Genomic DNA, 16,034 nt, shown 5'->3' with positions numbered 1-16,034 from the left:
TCATCCAAACATCCACAAAAACACAGAACACCAACACTAAATAAGGCAACATTCCCTTGTTCCCAGCTCCCCATGTTCCCTCACAAGCCCGGTTTAAAGGTCTCGCCTGTCTTCCACTCACAGCTGATATGATAGCCCACCAACCTAATTATCTTCCCATGCAGCATAGTGAGATATAATAATATAATGCTTTGTCCCAAGGAGCTACTTGGCGCTATGTTCCAAATCTGTTCAATGGCCTTAACTCAGAGAGTGCGCCAGTTGCTGAGGGCGAGTGAGACGAAAAGATCTGAGTGAAGGAGGTCAGTGTGAAGGCCTTGCTGCCATCCTGACTTTCTCATGTTTTGAAGCACCATGAAACCAGCTGATCAGGTCTCAGACTGTCCAACCAGTTAAATGTTTTATTCCTTGGTTTAAGTTTGGTAATTGTGGGTACCAGCAGTAAACGGTGACAACAGTGGACTGTTTACGCAGAGTAGCTGGAGGCCCAGATGCCAGGGACATTGCTCTTTATCAACATGGCCAGGAGGGGGAGAGGTAACAGGGAAAGCCAGGCAGATGAGACTAACTTGAGAGGTTAAGGAGTGTCAGGTTCCTGGGAATTTGGCATGCAGGCAATACCTGAATGTCGTATACGGGTTTAGAAGAAGGAATGGCAGCGAATTGTCGGTAGTCAAACTTCTTTTCTGACAGGGACTAAGGACAGCAAATGAATGGGTGTAGATATATTGGGTGGAGGGGAGGGTGGATGTGGAGAAATAAAGACAAAGCAGAAGTGAGATGAACATAAGGAAGGATGAGGAGAGGACAGAGACAAAGGAGAATAGAGGAGGCAGAAATGTCAATACGACTTTGCTTGCACTGGAGAATGAATGGAAGAGTAATGGACATGAGTGTTTTATATATTGTTGGCAAAAAATTCTAACAAAACGATACTGTGAGATTACTGTAACCTTAACACTTAAAGCAGTCAAGGCAGCTGTTTTCTCTGCTATAAAGCAAGAATGAAAAGTATCTCATACCAGTCGACCTGGTGATGTCACAACGCGAGGACTGACATCTGTTCGGAAAAGGGGGGGAAAAAAAACAACAATAATAAAAAAAAAAAAACATGACTATCAGGTTCATTCCAGTAAATCACCACTGACTGTATTGCAAGGATGTGAATAGAGATGAAGCTCTCACCTTCCATAGGAGTGGGCGAAGGCGTGGGTACAGGAGACGGCGATTCAGCTAACTGGTCCAGAGTGCCTCGCTTTCTGCCTTCCTTGGACTTAGCAATGACCATCTGAGCCTTGAGAGCATCCTGCTCTAAAGACTTCATCCTAAAGGAACAGAAAGGGGATACAGTTTGATTAGAAGGGAAATACCATGCGCACACACGCTGATGGGTGGAGTTAGAGTGAAAACATGAAAACAGGTCAGATTTAGGGCTGTGCCTGGTTAAGGTTTAACAAGTTACCATGGCGACATGCATCCACGATGCATTCAACTTGCTGTTAAAAAGAAAGCGATCTAAAATAATTTATTCATCTTGCAGAGAAAATAGCAGGCCGTCAGTATGGTTCCCATGCCCCAAATAATTGATATCTAATAATTATTTCTGGTAGGCGATATAAAATGTCTTTTGTACTTATAGGATGGATGTGTGGCGGTGAGGGACATATACTTCATTTTAATGCTACGGAATGTCCGGGAGACAAGTTCCTGGTGTCATTTACATTACAGCTGCTATAAACAGTCGTTTCCTCACCAGTCTCTCTTTCCTATTTCTCTCCTTTCTCTTTCTTTAAGTTAGTGAGGTTAAAACAAAGCTGGTCATGTGAACCGAAAAAAAAAGCATAAAACTCTAAAGTCTTGAAGAATCTCCCATGTCAGAGACCTTACTGACAAACAGCTGAGACCAGAGACTCCTTCGATACATGCTACAAAAAACCAGAAACTTCCACATCAATGCACACGTCTAGGTGAATGAGCTGCTACTACGGGAACCAAAAAGTATTAGAAGGTGCGTATTCTTATAAACCTACCATTTTATGTTACAGCCGGATGGAACTACTGCACTGTTACAGAAAATGAATCCACACCGTTCGGTTAATTTCACAGCTCATAATTATTCTCTCTACTACTGTAATTGAGGCATTTATTCAAGCAATGTACTACAAACAGAAACCGGTATACTAGAGAGAGAAATTTCACGTCGGAGCGGGATTTGTGTGAACTTTGTTTTAACGGTGAGCGCGAGCGGTACACGAGTGGAGCGTCCGCTTGGGCCGTGAGCGATGGAGTGGAGCGCACACGCATAGAGCGGAACATCAAGCGGAGGCTCACGCCGTCCCTGTGCTCTGTGCGGTATCGCTATTCTCAGCTACGTGAACCACACTTGAACGGATGGACCTGTGAGCACATGCATTTTGGAAAATTAAAACCCACAACTAGGTCATCAGGCAAAACTCTGAACAAGGTTTTACACTGAGACGCCACTACAATCTTATCACTACTAATGTTATTTCGCAGACAGTCTATATGTTCGGTTTCTGACGCACATCTGGCACAGTTTATTGATAGTGTGCCAGATGGGGATGCTATATTTCTATTCCCAATATAATTACCGATCGATTGCACAGCCATAAAGAGAAGTATGAGCGAAGTGTGGCTTCTCACAGGGATATAAAAATAGAAAGGGGGTGCATGTGGCTACCTTGCTAAATTTGCTAGCATAATTTTACCGTTAGACATATCACAAGTCCAAGCTCATAGTCATAGACAAAAAAAAAAAAAAGAAGAAGAAAGGGAACAATTAAACCAAGATAAATAATGGATCTTGTGCAAATGGAAGAGGCAGGGCAGGGATAATAGTGCAACACTGGGATGTGTGTGTGTGTCTGTGAGTGAGTGTGAGAGAAGGCGTGTCTGTAAGGCCCAGCACACAGCATTCACTCAATAAAAATTCCAGAAGCAGAAATGTTCAAATTGCTTTAGAAGCTACACTATGTACACATCACTGCCCTCACACACTACAGCAAGCACCAAAGCAGAGTTTAAAAGCACCAGAGCTCAGCCCCCACAATGCTGCGTGGGTGGGCAGGGCAGACCTGGGCTGAGAGGAAGAGGAGCAGGTAGAGGGAGGAGCTGTAGCACTGTCTAACGACGCCCTCACACGCGACTGGTAGAGCCTCTTGGCCAGGTCTTGCTCATACTGCCTAACGTCTTCCTCTAGACCGTAAGGCCTTGGGAACAGCCAACCACAGAGAGGAAAGCGGGAGCAGGAGAGGAGAGGGATAACATACGGGAGAAATGCACAAAGAGAAAGGGAAAGAGAAGAAGAGGGTACAGATGGAAGGTAAAATACTATGACACACAGTAAGAATCAAAAGGGTAAGTTAACACGGGTACTCCAATGCCTAGGCTGCCAAAGACATCGCTATACAAAAGTGAACTCAATCACTAACGCATCCAACAAAAACATAGATGAAGGTGATTTCCAAATCCCCATAATTTATACTTCAGTCATTCATTTTGTTACTTTAGAGGTGAAATATCACTTTAGCTACGATTGGCAATCAGTTTAGTGCCTTAAGAATGTTTTTACCGATCTTTTTTCAGTTTAGGTTAAAGGGTAACACAGAACTTTCTGTTTTTGGGTAAATTATTAGCATTTTGGAAAATAAGTACCAAGTATTCAACTGGTACATAAACCACACACACGACTGTAGCATGTTTTATTAGGTACACCGTCTGGTAATGTTTGGTGCGAAATCTTTCAGCGTGTCTTTGGAAACCCCGAGCACGGACAAAACGAATGTGGAAGACAACACATAAAAAAGGGAGGCACAGTTTAAGATCATAAAAGAGGGTCAGATGAAATACAACTCCAGCCACAGATAAGTTGTGATGACTCTATATGCAGATAAATATCACGGGGATCTCCAACATATAGAACAATTTAAAAAAAAACAAAACACATGGAGCTCTGGCTCAAGATTTGTGAGTAATACACGCATTCCTCGTCGCTGGGCTATATATATGTGGTATGATGCTTGCTGCTGTACCTGGCTGCCCTCCACATGGCCCTCTTCTCCGCCTCCAGGGCCCGTTTCTCTGCAGGAGAAAGATCCTTGTCTGTAGCCACACTGAGCTCTGGGCTCTGCACACGCAGCCTCTCCTGTTGTCTCCGCTCAGCCTTGGCAGTACGGATGGGAGCTGCGGACTCGCCGGGGTACACGGGGATCAGACTGCGCACACGTGTACCGAATACGTCAAAGAAAAGTAACATGTAAGACCACAGAATGATAGAAATACGATGCTCCTTTAGTTACCCAGTCATAGAGTTGGGTCTCTGCTCCAGTCTGAAGCTATCCTCCAAAGAATTGCGCTGGGAATCACCCCTACCATCTACAGAGGAAGTCCTACGAAACACGCCATCAAAAGAAAATTATACCGGTTGCAAAGATCTTTTCTTGTTAAAAATGGAAAGGAAAATCCATCACTGAGTCGCGATAAAATTTTTTTAAAAAATTGTACACGTATGTTAAACCCCAGCCTAGATACAACAATTGCCCCAAATAGGCATGAAAGAAGTCTGACTACACATGGCCTGGCAGGAGCCGCAGCCAGCGAGAGCATAAGTGTGTAAACAAAGCAAACAGGAGAAAGTGTGTGAAAGTAGTCCAGTGGTAGATGGTCATTGTATGCTAAAAAATACTTGGGCCTTTAAATGCACACGGATATACTTGAGCTACAAATAATATCCCAAGGTAACAATGGTATATTAAATCAGCTATTTATTAAAAAAAATAAAAATAAATAAAAAATAAAAAAAAGGGAAGGAGTGGCCTACCCTGAGCTTCCACAATAGCTGGGAGGGGTGGCACTGTAGTTTGGAGGCGTGGCACATTGCCTGGGAGGAGGAGTAGAAGAGTGGCCACCAGCAGGCTCAACCTTATACTCAACCCCATCCAGAATAACCTTGCCCTGGGCCTTCATCTGCGCCACCTGCTTCGCCAAATCTTCCTCTTCATCCTCCTCATCGTCATCCAGAAGATATTCACGTGCTATCTGCTCAGTTCTTTTGGCTGAGCAATAAGAACGTCACACTCAATCGTATTCAAACTTAAGATTGCCAATACATGCTGTTAATCCAAGTACTTGGTTCAGTAAGCTGTTCAGCTCTATCTGTAAGCCCTGCACTTGGACCTCATTTCTGTATCAGTGAACCACAGTAATAACAACATAATTCTTCTAAAGAATTAAGGGACGAGCAAAAATCGAGACAAACGCTAACCTTCCTCCTCTTTCATTTTTTTCAGGTCGTCCTCTCCGACAAGTGAAACACGAGGTTTGGGTTTGCTGTCTGGTGTCTGCTGCTTCACATCGATCTCAAAGTACTTCTGTCTGTCTCTGAAAGACCGCTGCTCTGGGCTCCCTCTCCCGGAGGACGTGGGGGGCTGTAGGAAAAAACAAAGACGTGGCCAACAACACCGAGTCAGTAGCGCGGAGGATAACGTACACAGCAAAACACGTTCTGTGTAGGACATTATTAAATTTCTGAAACAAAATGAACACATCGAGAACCATCACTTCAGGTCTCGCTCTACAATGCATGATATACACCATAAAGGAGAACACGACGAAAGCAAAAGGTGCAAAAGCGCAGCATGACCAGGCTTTTTAACTGGCCTTAAAGAATCACGAGAGAATGAAAATATATCGAATGTAATTATTGTCATGCAACAGTGAAACATGCTTAGGTCTTGATGTGGTTTCCACCCAGCTACTAGATCATCATATCATGCATGCCACCAATCTAACAGCAGTTTATCCTGAATTAACCTGCAGAATGATTAATCAAGAGCCCCCCAATCAGGAAAGGTCTCACAGTCCTTGGACACTTGTTTGAGGCGATACAAACTTCTGCCCCACCACCACCGAAGTAAAAAGAGCACGTCATTCAGTACAGCTGAAAGTGAGAGGGGCGCAAGCGGAGCACTGACCCTGTCAATCCATATACCTTAGACTCCAGGAAGGGGCGAGACAGGCGTGGCACAGCTGCCAGATTCCTGTACTCATGACGGTCAGATGAGAGGGAGGGGCGAGGGCTGAGGACCCCTCCTTCACCCTCACCTATAAACACTTCATTACACTCCTCTGGCTGAAAGAGCCATTGTGAAAGGCACACCATCAGTACCACAGTTGGACATGCCCTCTCTGTTCAGTGCAATGCACTATACAGTGAGGATAATGATACTCGGGAAAACAGTCAACATTCATTTACCATAACGTGGGGATCAACAGCACAGGATTACAGACTGAACAGTATTAAAACACAGGAGGAGATAGAGACCTACCTCTGGCAATGTCTGCTTTGGGTAAAAGTTGTTCCTCTGACCATAGAGATCCTGACAAAAAGAAAGAATGGGGAGAAAGTGCAACAGGTAAGGAGGCTAGACAAATTTCCACGAAGCAAAAATAAGAACAGTTGGCCAGTCCATACAGGGGTTTGCAGAGTTTTTTTTGTGATTGCTGCGACCAAAAATGCTTGGTTTTGCTGCGTTTTTATTTATTTATTATTATTTTAAAAAATGGGTTTCTTTGGTGTTTTTTTGTGGAGTTGAGAAATTGCAATTGCAAGAAATTGTTTTGCACGGTCTTTCACAATGATGTTTGTTGGCAAATGAGACCTTTTAGCTGTATTCATGTTCGTCACACGTGAACCGAAGAGGGCTTTGGCTGAACGCGTGTCGCGATGATGTCACATGGCGCGTCTCGGCCCGAATCTGCTGTAATTTTGAACTCCTCGGAATATCGTGGAGGTTCCATGATTTTTAGCGTTAATTTCTGCGATCGCAAAACCCTGGAGGGACTGGTTGGCAGCCAACAAGACAACAAAATAAATGTAACTTTTTTCAGTTTAAATATATAAGTTGAAAATATCAACGGGTTCACTTGAAAGGGTTTTTCAGACAACACTGCACACTGTCAAATACCGCAACAAACGAGCGACGACACGGATGGATAGATGGGACAGTGGTATTTTCCGTGCTGAAGAGAGCATGTACACTCCACAATGTGAATGTAAATGACTCATGCAAGACTCAGCAGACAAGCCTTCAAAGAATAGGCTCCAATGGGAAGGCTTTGGTGCCAGAAACTGGATGTCAGAACAACCATGACATGCTCAGAACGGCAAGGAGCTTCTACCCTACCTGTGGGGGCTCCAGTACAGCCGTGGAGTGGGGCACAGCAGCAAACGCCTTATATGCCTGCTTGATATTGATGGGAAATTCGTTGAAAGTATCTGGGGATGGGGCAGGAGGCTGCACAGAGGGTTCAAATGCCAAGGAGTCGAGAATTAAGGGGTTAGAGGACCAAACAGAACGGGACAGACAAAGAGACAGAAGCAATAACGCATGGCTAAAAAGCATGCAACGGACTTGTGTTCTGTTTCTGCAGAGAGGGAAGAAATGTAAGAAAACGAGAGGACGACTGTGGAAAAGGTGACTGATGGAGCGGTGCTGACATTTAGAAACAACTCTAAGACCCGTGAGTGCAAGCCCTCACTAATTGGATATGTATTCACTGCTGAGAGTCATCGAAGGTAAGTGTGTCCGTTACAGCAAAAATAGGCAATATGGAGTCTATCATTTTGAAGAGTTAGGAGATTCCCATTGGGTCATTAGTGCTTTTGATGCTTTTAAATATCTCAGCACCCCTTTATTTAGATGTGGTTGATTCAAATGATATGATGTTTTGTGATTCAAATAATATCGTATTGCTTCCAAAACGGAGACATGACGTGACATGACAACTGACAGGTGACAACAGATGTGTCTCTCTAGTTAATCGGATACTTAAGACAGGTGGTAGAGAAATAGCGTCCAGAGTCTACGGAATGTGGTCTAGACTGTTGTGAGGAATCTTACAGTGGTCTGGGAGTTGATGGGGGAAGGGCCATGCTGGAAAGGGTTGGGGCTACTGTGACCGTCCTGGCTGACTGGAGAGGCAGGAGGCCGCATTCGTGAGATAGGCTGGATGGCACCGGGCTTGGTCTAGAAGGAGAAGAGAAAAATACATTTCAAGCAAAGAAATACCACAATCACGATATCTCTAAGCATGTAGAACAGGTGATTTATGATCACTAACGTAGCCAGTAGCATTAAATACACTAAAATCCGTCTTGGCTTCTTTGGACACTCACAGCTGAATTGTCCTTGGCAGTCACATTGGAGGATAAATGAATGCTTGCCTGGAATGAAGCAAAATGGTGTGAAACATGTTGCTAAGCAGGATCTACTTCCTGTGGGCAAGCAAATCTAAAATCCTAAGCGTCAATCCACCAGTATGCAGGCACCATCTGAGAGCTAGCAGAGCCCAACAGAAATGAAAGTACCAAAAATCACAGTTGAGCTTTTAATATATCTAGTCACCCTGGTCTTGCTCTACAGTCCTGACCTTCAACACAGGCAAATAAATAAATAAATAAATAAAAAAGTGCAATGATTTTCTGACAGCGCATGTCATGAAATAAAGACAACAGATAAAGGTTGTTAAGCCTCATACAACGGTAAGAGATCTCGCGTTATCCGCAGAGCAACGATGCAGTTTGTCAGTCCACCAAGGCGAATTTGCGAGCCACTTAGTTTCATTAACCATGATGAGAAATAGCAGAGGAAGCCGTAAGTAGTAGGTCGTGCTCAGACAGCCCACTTACGAATCGGGTCTCCCTGCCTTGTGCGACAGGGGCTGAGGACGAGGACTGGTGACATGATGGCTAGGAAATGAGGTGTCAATGAAGGCATGAGTTAAACAACAAGAAGTGAATGATATTTCCCTTTATCAATTGTTATCAGTGGTGACAAAATCCAGTCAATAGCTTACACCTATCCTATCCTAAGTAACGATAATCGTTAAGTGATGAGATGATTATGAGACGAGTGTCCTGCGCATTTATGGACTCACCAATTGAGAACCTGGGGAATACAGAGGCTCCCGGACAGGACTGTCAATTCTTGGGGGCTCAGCTGATGGAACCTGCTGGGAAATATTGGAAAGTCATAAAGTGGGATTAAGTGAGTAAATAAACAGTTACATCACACCTGTGGTGATATTCAGTAAAGCCATGCAGGCTTAAATATGATTATTTGTTGCAAAGTGGCATAATACATGTGAGAAGGATAATGCAGACCTATATTCGGGCTCGTTTGCATTCTTGCCTTTAAACCCATTACATAATTACAGACGTTATGTATCCTGTCACAACATTCCAATAAGTCGATCAACGCTTTTGTACATTTTCAAAAATGCTATTTATGGTCGCAACAGCTCTTATTCATTTATTTTATTATTTATTAACAAATTGGAGAATATAGGAATGTACTCGACACGCATTTGCAGAACTAGGCAGGCTATATTTAATTTGTGCCTTCAGAGTCCTTTTTAAATGGCTGCTGCTAAGTCTAGATAGTGAAGGCGGTGGGGGCCATTTTTCACCAACACCTGTCGATTTCACATTTCACGCATTTCCAATCCCCTAAAGTAAACAATCAAATGCCAATGGCTTCAAAGGTTTGGCCTTCCATGAAAACAGAAGTAACTACAGCGTATTTGAAAGTGCTAACCCGTCATTGGTCATACCACCAGCCAACGGTACGATTGATCATACAGTGTGCAAAAAAACAAAACAAAACAGGGTACCTGCCTACCCCTAAATCTTGTTCCTTAGGTTCACCAAAAAAATTTATTTATTTATTTTTTTTAAAAGAAAACGCAAAACATGCTTTTGACTCAAATTAGTGTTAGTGTCTGGGTGTTTTTTAAAAAAAAAAAAAATGCTATGTTGCATAATTCTACAATGAACAAATGCAGATTTGCTCATCTGAACAAGCATTTGCAGGAAATTTGAAAGAAAGAAAGAAAAAAGTAACAGGCCATGCTGCTTCCAGAAAATCTCAACCACAAACACACTGCCCAAGGGCTTGCCTTAGTATACAACCAGGTCTGAAGCTGCCCCTGTCTGCCATAGCCTGTGGGAGGCCCTGAAAGGATGCTCTCCTCAAGGGGACGACCCTTGCTCTTACGGTTAGCTACCAGGAAGGGATTTTCTTTGAAACAGATTGGCTGAGAGTCCACAAGACACTCCTCTTCCTGTGTTTCCTGTGTGACTGTGGGTGCTGGACTGGAATCCTGTGGCATAGCTGCAGGTTGTTTGGGTGCTGCTGAGGCCGTAATTGGGCACAGTGAGGATGAGGGAAGGATAGGGGCATCTACATGGTACAGGGCAGCGTGAGCTTTCTCAAAGCACAGGGGTTCTATAGTGCCAGACGGCCTGGCCTGAAGAGCGCTCTCCATGGGACAGGATTCAGTAAAAGAAGAACACAGCTGAAGAGTGAGAGAGAGTAATGAAAGAACGGTGTAAGAGTGAAAATAATACAGGTGCACAAAAGCAAACAAAAGGAAAGGAAAAGAACAAAAAATAAAGAAGGAAACCAATAAAATGAGTCTGAATATTCTAACAGCCAATCAAATTACGATCTATATATAGCTATCCCATCTTGGAGAGATAAATCACAGTTTACAGTTACCAAATTCCACACATCGTGTCTCACTACTGGTCAATATCTGCCTCGATGCGATAACACTTTGCAAAGCCTAATGCTGATGGCTGGATCCATCGAGTTGGATCAACAGTCATTATGTTTGGGCTTAAAGATCTCTCAGCTGTACAATTCCTATCACTGCTAAATTTGAGACTTCTAAATCCAGCCTGGGCAATACCACCATACTGAAAATAGTCGCCTCGAGAACAGTGGTCCTGTAATGCATGGGGGTTGGTACTTATGCTGAGAGAACAAGGTCAGTGGAGAGGAATGCAACCCAAAGACCTTTGACTAACGACAGCTGCACACTGTGTCACACTCTATGGTTGCACTAGGGCCATGACTGTACCCACCAACACACAGCTCACTTTCAGAGTTACTAAAATGCCCACATCATCGGTCAAAAAAAGTACTGAAACACTGAAAATAGCTTAGATGAGAGGCAAGCGGCAGCGTACGTTTCTTGTTACAATCTCACTGCACATAGTTCAATATATAATCTATATATTAACACAGAGAAACACCCTTGAACTCCAAAAAAATCTCTACTCCTGACAAAATGTGTCTAGAGGACTTTGTGCACGTTCCCACAAGCTAACTGCCCCTTCCTTCTTTACACTATCTACCTCTCCTTGAATAGCTTTGCCAATAACTGCATGCCCCAAGTAGGCTAAACGCTTAAAAATGCAAACACACTCAAAGTGCCAAGTGGAAATACTTTTAAAACTTTACATAACTGAACTTGTTAGAAAGCCCTCCATTATGTAAGACACCAGATTCACTTAGAAGTTACAACTATATAATACATAGCTAAATAATTATAACATAACAGTTTCGTTATAAAGCAGTAAGTATGTAAAATGGCATATGCGAAATGAGATAACAGCATAAGCACCTTTAAAGAAAAGGGGGGAAGAAGAAAAAAAACCTGTACCTCATACTAAAATCTAAGCCCTGATGCAACGTAAATCCATAAACTATATACCTACTAAATCAAAACGACACAGGTCTATGACAAGATCACATCCAAATTAAGCACACTGGTAAAATACCTCATTTAAACTGAAAAAAAACAAAACAAACCCCAAAACACCACCAACTTACGAAAAAAAAAACAAAAAACAAAGCAGCAAATGAAAAACAAAGGAGAATGTAGGACATGAATGAAGAATAAAGAAATAAAAGCTTTTGAAAAGAAACAGTACAGAAACTCACTTAAAGAGATTTACAGGTTCAGAGATTTCTGGTTTGTTCTTCCTCCGCTGATAGAAAACGCTTAGAGAAGTGATTAAGTTCTATCATGGGAACCTTCCTCCTCGGCGGCCCACCCACATGACTAACGTGTCCAACCACAATCACTTACATACTTTTTTTTAAAAATAACCTCTGAGCTCTTCTCAGCTGTCTTCAATACCTCTGTGCAGTTTACTCCTGAGAATGAGGAACCAGTTACACCATTCTGTCTGAGGTAAAGAAGCCTGAATAAGTATTTAGTCATTTCTGCAGCGTGGCAAGAACGTAAATGAAGATCAAGAGGTCAAGAGATTGTTCTCCAGAGTAAAGAGAACCCAACAGCACATTCATTTTAAAGACGTGGCAACACAGCAACGCGGAAAAGTCCTTCACAATAAGTTACCAAAAAGCATACCTGCTACCAACCAAAACAACACATCTGATTAGTCCTTCATTTGGACTAAGCTCAGGAAGCTGAAGGTTAAATATCACAAAAATACCGTAATTCATTAATTATTATATTTTCATTAAATGCAGATCAACCGACAAGATTTTTGTCGTTTGACCAACAAGATGTTCAGGAAAACTCATGGTCATGAAATTGACTGAGTTTTAGATTCATAAAAACCTCATTCGATTCATAGCCTTACATCTGTATAAGAAGCAACTCCTTAAAATACTTTTAGATTACAGAGAAGTTTAGGTTTTCATTCATTTTATTTCTGAAAACGTGTCCACGAGGGCTTCTTATAATGTTTGTGTGTTTACAGAGACTAGACTTACAAATAATGCAAACACCTATTTTGAAAATCTCACTGGCATTCGTCAATGTTCATTCACCGCACGCTAATGGGATATAGTGCACGCAATATAAGTGGAGACTGTGTGAAGTCGATTACACTGAGGTGCAGCAGTTCGCGGGAATTTGATCAGAGAACTTGTCCAGTATGGAAACGGTTACAGGCCCAGACTCACCCGACTGACCCTCTGCAGGCTGGTTGTGGGAAGAGCTGCCAACGTCTTGTAGTCCAGTTTCAGAGGTCCAGTGCTCATGCTCTGCAGAAAAATGACAAACATACACAACATGATCAAATACTAGTGCTTTTTCAGCGGTACAACAGCATTTTTCTTCTGTAACATGCACAGGAACTAAGGTTTAGTGTTTCATGAGGAACAAGTTGACGAGCAGGTACAGTCCAACTCCGGTGCCCTCAGATGGCCAGGGCTATCCTAAAGCAGCAGGGGCACAAAGCCTCACCTCAGTCTCCTCCTCCAGCAGACGCGTAGCCGCTTCACGCTCCAAGCGCATACGCTCCTTCAGCGAAAAATGGGGGGGGAGGGTAAAGGAGGAGGGGAGGGGTGACCAATCACGCACGAGATCATAGACCAAAAAGTAAATGGTCAGTGGACACACGCACACGTCCATTCAAACGATGGGGAAAGAAATGATGTTGGGCGCGGATGAATAATGCAATGGGGAAAAAAAGTGGATATTAATAAAATGAATGAATGAAAGGGTGAGTGAGAATGACACCCAAGTCCATTCAGGAAGGGGTGGGGGAAAAGAGGGGATAAGAGAGGAAGAAAAAGGATAGAACCCACACATATTAGCACAAGTCATAAGGGAAGCTTCTGCAGTCAGGAATTTGGAAAAACTATTGCTGTTCTCCTGAACCCATGTCCTCTAAGACAAGCCTATGAGAGTCCTGCATTTGTGAGTTCACTCACCACTTTCTCCATCTCCTCCCGCTCCCACTGAGACGTCTCTCTCACCATCTCAACCTCCTTTGGAAGAAAATGGCAACATGGTTCCTTTTTTTTTTTTTTTTTTTTTCCCCCCCTCTCCATTCCTGCCTCTGACTTGCCCTAAGAAATGTTCTACAGCTTGATGTACAAACAGCTCACCTTCTGCATGATGTCCATCTCTTCTGGGCTCAGATCTCGGTCTATCGAGGAGATGCTCTCCATGCTGTTCTTTCGAACAATTCCAGCAGCGAACGGGTTTGCGATGACACCTGGAGATGCCTGAGCAAACAACGGAGAGGAAAAACACGCCTGAGTGTTTGGTGTCTCGTTCTTGTGTGCGGTGCCACAGTTTCAGCTCAACATTTACCTCCATGCCTGCGACGGTTCGAGGGTCGAAGCCATCACACACCAGCATGACCAAGGTATCTCCTGTGGCACGCAAGACCCTGACTGCCTCCGTATGAGTCATGCCGAGGAGACTGTGATTGCTCACCTCCAGGATTCTCATACCCACCTTCAGGCGGCCGTCTCGTGCTGCAGCACCACTGCAGCTCACCTACACAGCACAGATACACGTTACGCTCTTTCATACCATCCTAATAAGCATGAGCTACACTCAAAAATCTTTCAATACAAACTGAACATTGTTTTTACCTTGGAGATGAAGATGCCCTCATCTGTTGGATCAAAGGGGTTGCCTGCATGCCCTCTGGCCCCTCCACGGATGCTGATGCCAAGCTTCTCTCCAGGCTGCTTGTGAATGACAATTTCCTATACACATTGTGACCACAGAGGATTAGTTTCCACAGTGAGCAGTTTCCTTCTAAGGGTGCTCTAACAGACAACTTTTCTGTGTGCACAAGTGTGTGTGTGTACTGTACGCACCTGCATTCCAGGTGGTGAGGGGTCTCTGCGCACTAGCATGCGGATCTCCTTGTTGTTGGAGAGCAGGGCTTTGACAGCCTCCTGGTGGGTGGCATGTCGCAGGTCAGTGGAGTTTACCTCTAGGATGCGGTCGCCTACACGTAATCCACTCTGACAGGCTAAGCCATGAGGAATAACCTATACACACGTGTAAAAGGTGGTCAGAAAACCTAACCCAACATTATTTCATCTCTATTCGCTGGTAAAGCTTGGCGAAAAAGTTACCTTTGAAATAAACACTCCTGGTTCACTTATGCCAAATGGGTGGCTGGCATGGTCACTACCACCCACAATGCTCAGACCCAGAGGACCACCTGTTTTGACCAGGGTCACTTCCTGTGAGGGCAAGCAATGATGTTAAGGAAGGTAATTTCCATCCATCCATTTTCTGTACCGCTTATCCTACAGGGTCATGTGAAACCTGGAGCCTATCCTAGGGGGCATGGGGCACAAGGTGGAGGACACCCTGGACAAGGTGCCAATCCATCGCCGGGCACAATCACACCCCCATTCATACACTTTGGACACGCCAATCAGCCTACCATGCATGTCTTTGGACTGGGGGAGGAAACTAGAGTACCCGGAGGAAACCCCCAAAGCACAGGGAGAACGTGCAAACACCGCGCACACACAGGGCCGTGACGGAAGCCGAACCCTCAACCCTGGAGGTGTGAGGTGAACATGCTAACCACTAAGCCACCGTGCCCCCTGAAACGTTATTTAAATATATATTACAATATATATATATATATATATATTACAATATATATATATATATATATATATATATATATATATATATATATATATATATATATATATATATACACGCACACACATACATACACACGCACCACATTTACTAAAAGTTGCCCTCTATTCAATGTTAAAAAAATTTAGTTTTTAAATGTATATTTTTGATTTTTTAAAACTACTGAATGAAACCGTTTCAAAGATACATCACTTCAGTATAATCAAAAGGCACGATGCTTTCAAAACGATTCCAAGCAAGTTTCAAAACTGACAAAGGCTATCACAACATAACCACAAACAGGCATTCATACCGTGCACCATTTTCTCTGGGATGCATTTATGTTAAGTTCCCAAAAAAAAAGAAAAAGAAAAAAAAAAAAAAAAAAGAAAAGAAAAAGAGGTGACAATAATAAGCAGTGCGGCTTTATGCAATATTTCGTAACCCTAAAACAGCCATCAATCCTCAGCATCAAATGTAGAAAGTATTTTATACAAATCTACAGATTCCTATTTTCCAGACATATAAACGTCAGGTTAACACTCTGAGATATTGCTAATATTTTCAGGCATCAGAAAGTCACCTAGCTACACAGACTTACTGTCCAAGGCTTCTAAAGTTTCTCACCTCTATGGGGTACTCATCCTCCATAGGACAGCTGAGATGGTTCCCAAGGTGGTCTTCTCCGGGCTCTTCTTGCTCTGGCGAGTCCGAGGGCTCCGGAGGAGGAGGCGAGTGAGAGCGTCCTCGGCCCGAGGAGCCGCCCGCGCTCGCTTGTTCCCGCT

The 16,034-nt window shown here is 43.4% G+C and overlaps 1 protein-coding gene across 30 annotated transcripts in view; it reads right to left on the bottom strand.

Annotated features, from left to right (window-relative positions):
- Positions 1-16,034, bottom strand: part of scrib (scribble planar cell polarity protein) — an 82,149-nt gene that overhangs the window by 4,321 nt on the left and 61,794 nt on the right. For 6 of the 30 annotated variants that reach the window (XM_047156377.2, XM_047156366.2, XM_047156369.2 and 3 more), the window contains 25 exons: positions 15,877-16,034; positions 14,724-14,834; positions 14,460-14,636; positions 14,229-14,345; positions 13,942-14,130; positions 13,734-13,853; positions 13,557-13,613; positions 13,087-13,143; positions 12,804-12,884; positions 9,979-10,377; positions 8,959-9,030; positions 8,711-8,770; positions 8,198-8,245; positions 7,923-8,048; positions 7,206-7,316; positions 6,348-6,398; positions 6,011-6,151; positions 5,285-5,447; positions 4,841-5,075; positions 4,320-4,409; positions 4,053-4,235; positions 3,096-3,230; positions 1,186-1,325; positions 1,023-1,060; positions 622-696 (listed from right to left, as the gene is read on the bottom strand). The exon at positions 15,877-16,034 is cut by the window's right edge and continues 88 nt beyond it. In XM_047156377.2, the coding sequence (XP_047012333.1) occupies positions 622-696; positions 1,023-1,060; positions 1,186-1,325; positions 3,096-3,230; positions 4,053-4,235; positions 4,320-4,409; positions 4,841-5,075; positions 5,285-5,447; positions 6,011-6,151; positions 6,348-6,398; positions 7,206-7,316; positions 7,923-8,048; positions 8,198-8,245; positions 8,711-8,770; positions 8,959-9,030; positions 9,979-10,377; positions 12,804-12,884; positions 13,087-13,143; positions 13,557-13,613; positions 13,734-13,853; positions 13,942-14,130; positions 14,229-14,345; positions 14,460-14,636; positions 14,724-14,834; positions 15,877-16,034 (3,134 nt within the window). Of the gene's footprint in view, positions 1-621; positions 697-1,022; positions 1,061-1,185; positions 1,326-3,095; positions 3,231-4,052; positions 4,236-4,319; positions 4,410-4,840; positions 5,076-5,284; positions 5,448-6,010; positions 6,152-6,347; positions 6,399-7,205; positions 7,317-7,922; positions 8,049-8,197; positions 8,246-8,710; positions 8,771-8,958; positions 9,034-9,978; positions 10,378-12,803; positions 12,885-13,086; positions 13,144-13,556; positions 13,614-13,733; positions 13,854-13,941; positions 14,131-14,228; positions 14,346-14,459; positions 14,637-14,723; positions 14,835-15,876 lie in introns of all 30 variants that reach the window. The other 24 variants (XM_047156380.2, XM_047156373.2, XM_047156378.2 and 21 more) reach the window with 22 other exon arrangements.

The sequence above is a fragment of the Ictalurus punctatus genome, chromosome 7 (assembly GCF_001660625.3).
Source record: "Ictalurus punctatus breed USDA103 chromosome 7, Coco_2.0, whole genome shotgun sequence".
NCBI classification, from domain to species: Eukaryota; Metazoa; Chordata; class Actinopteri; order Siluriformes; family Ictaluridae; genus Ictalurus; species Ictalurus punctatus.
The sequence above is the reverse complement of the archived record's forward strand: the minus strand, read 5'-3'. Positions and strand labels throughout refer to the sequence as shown.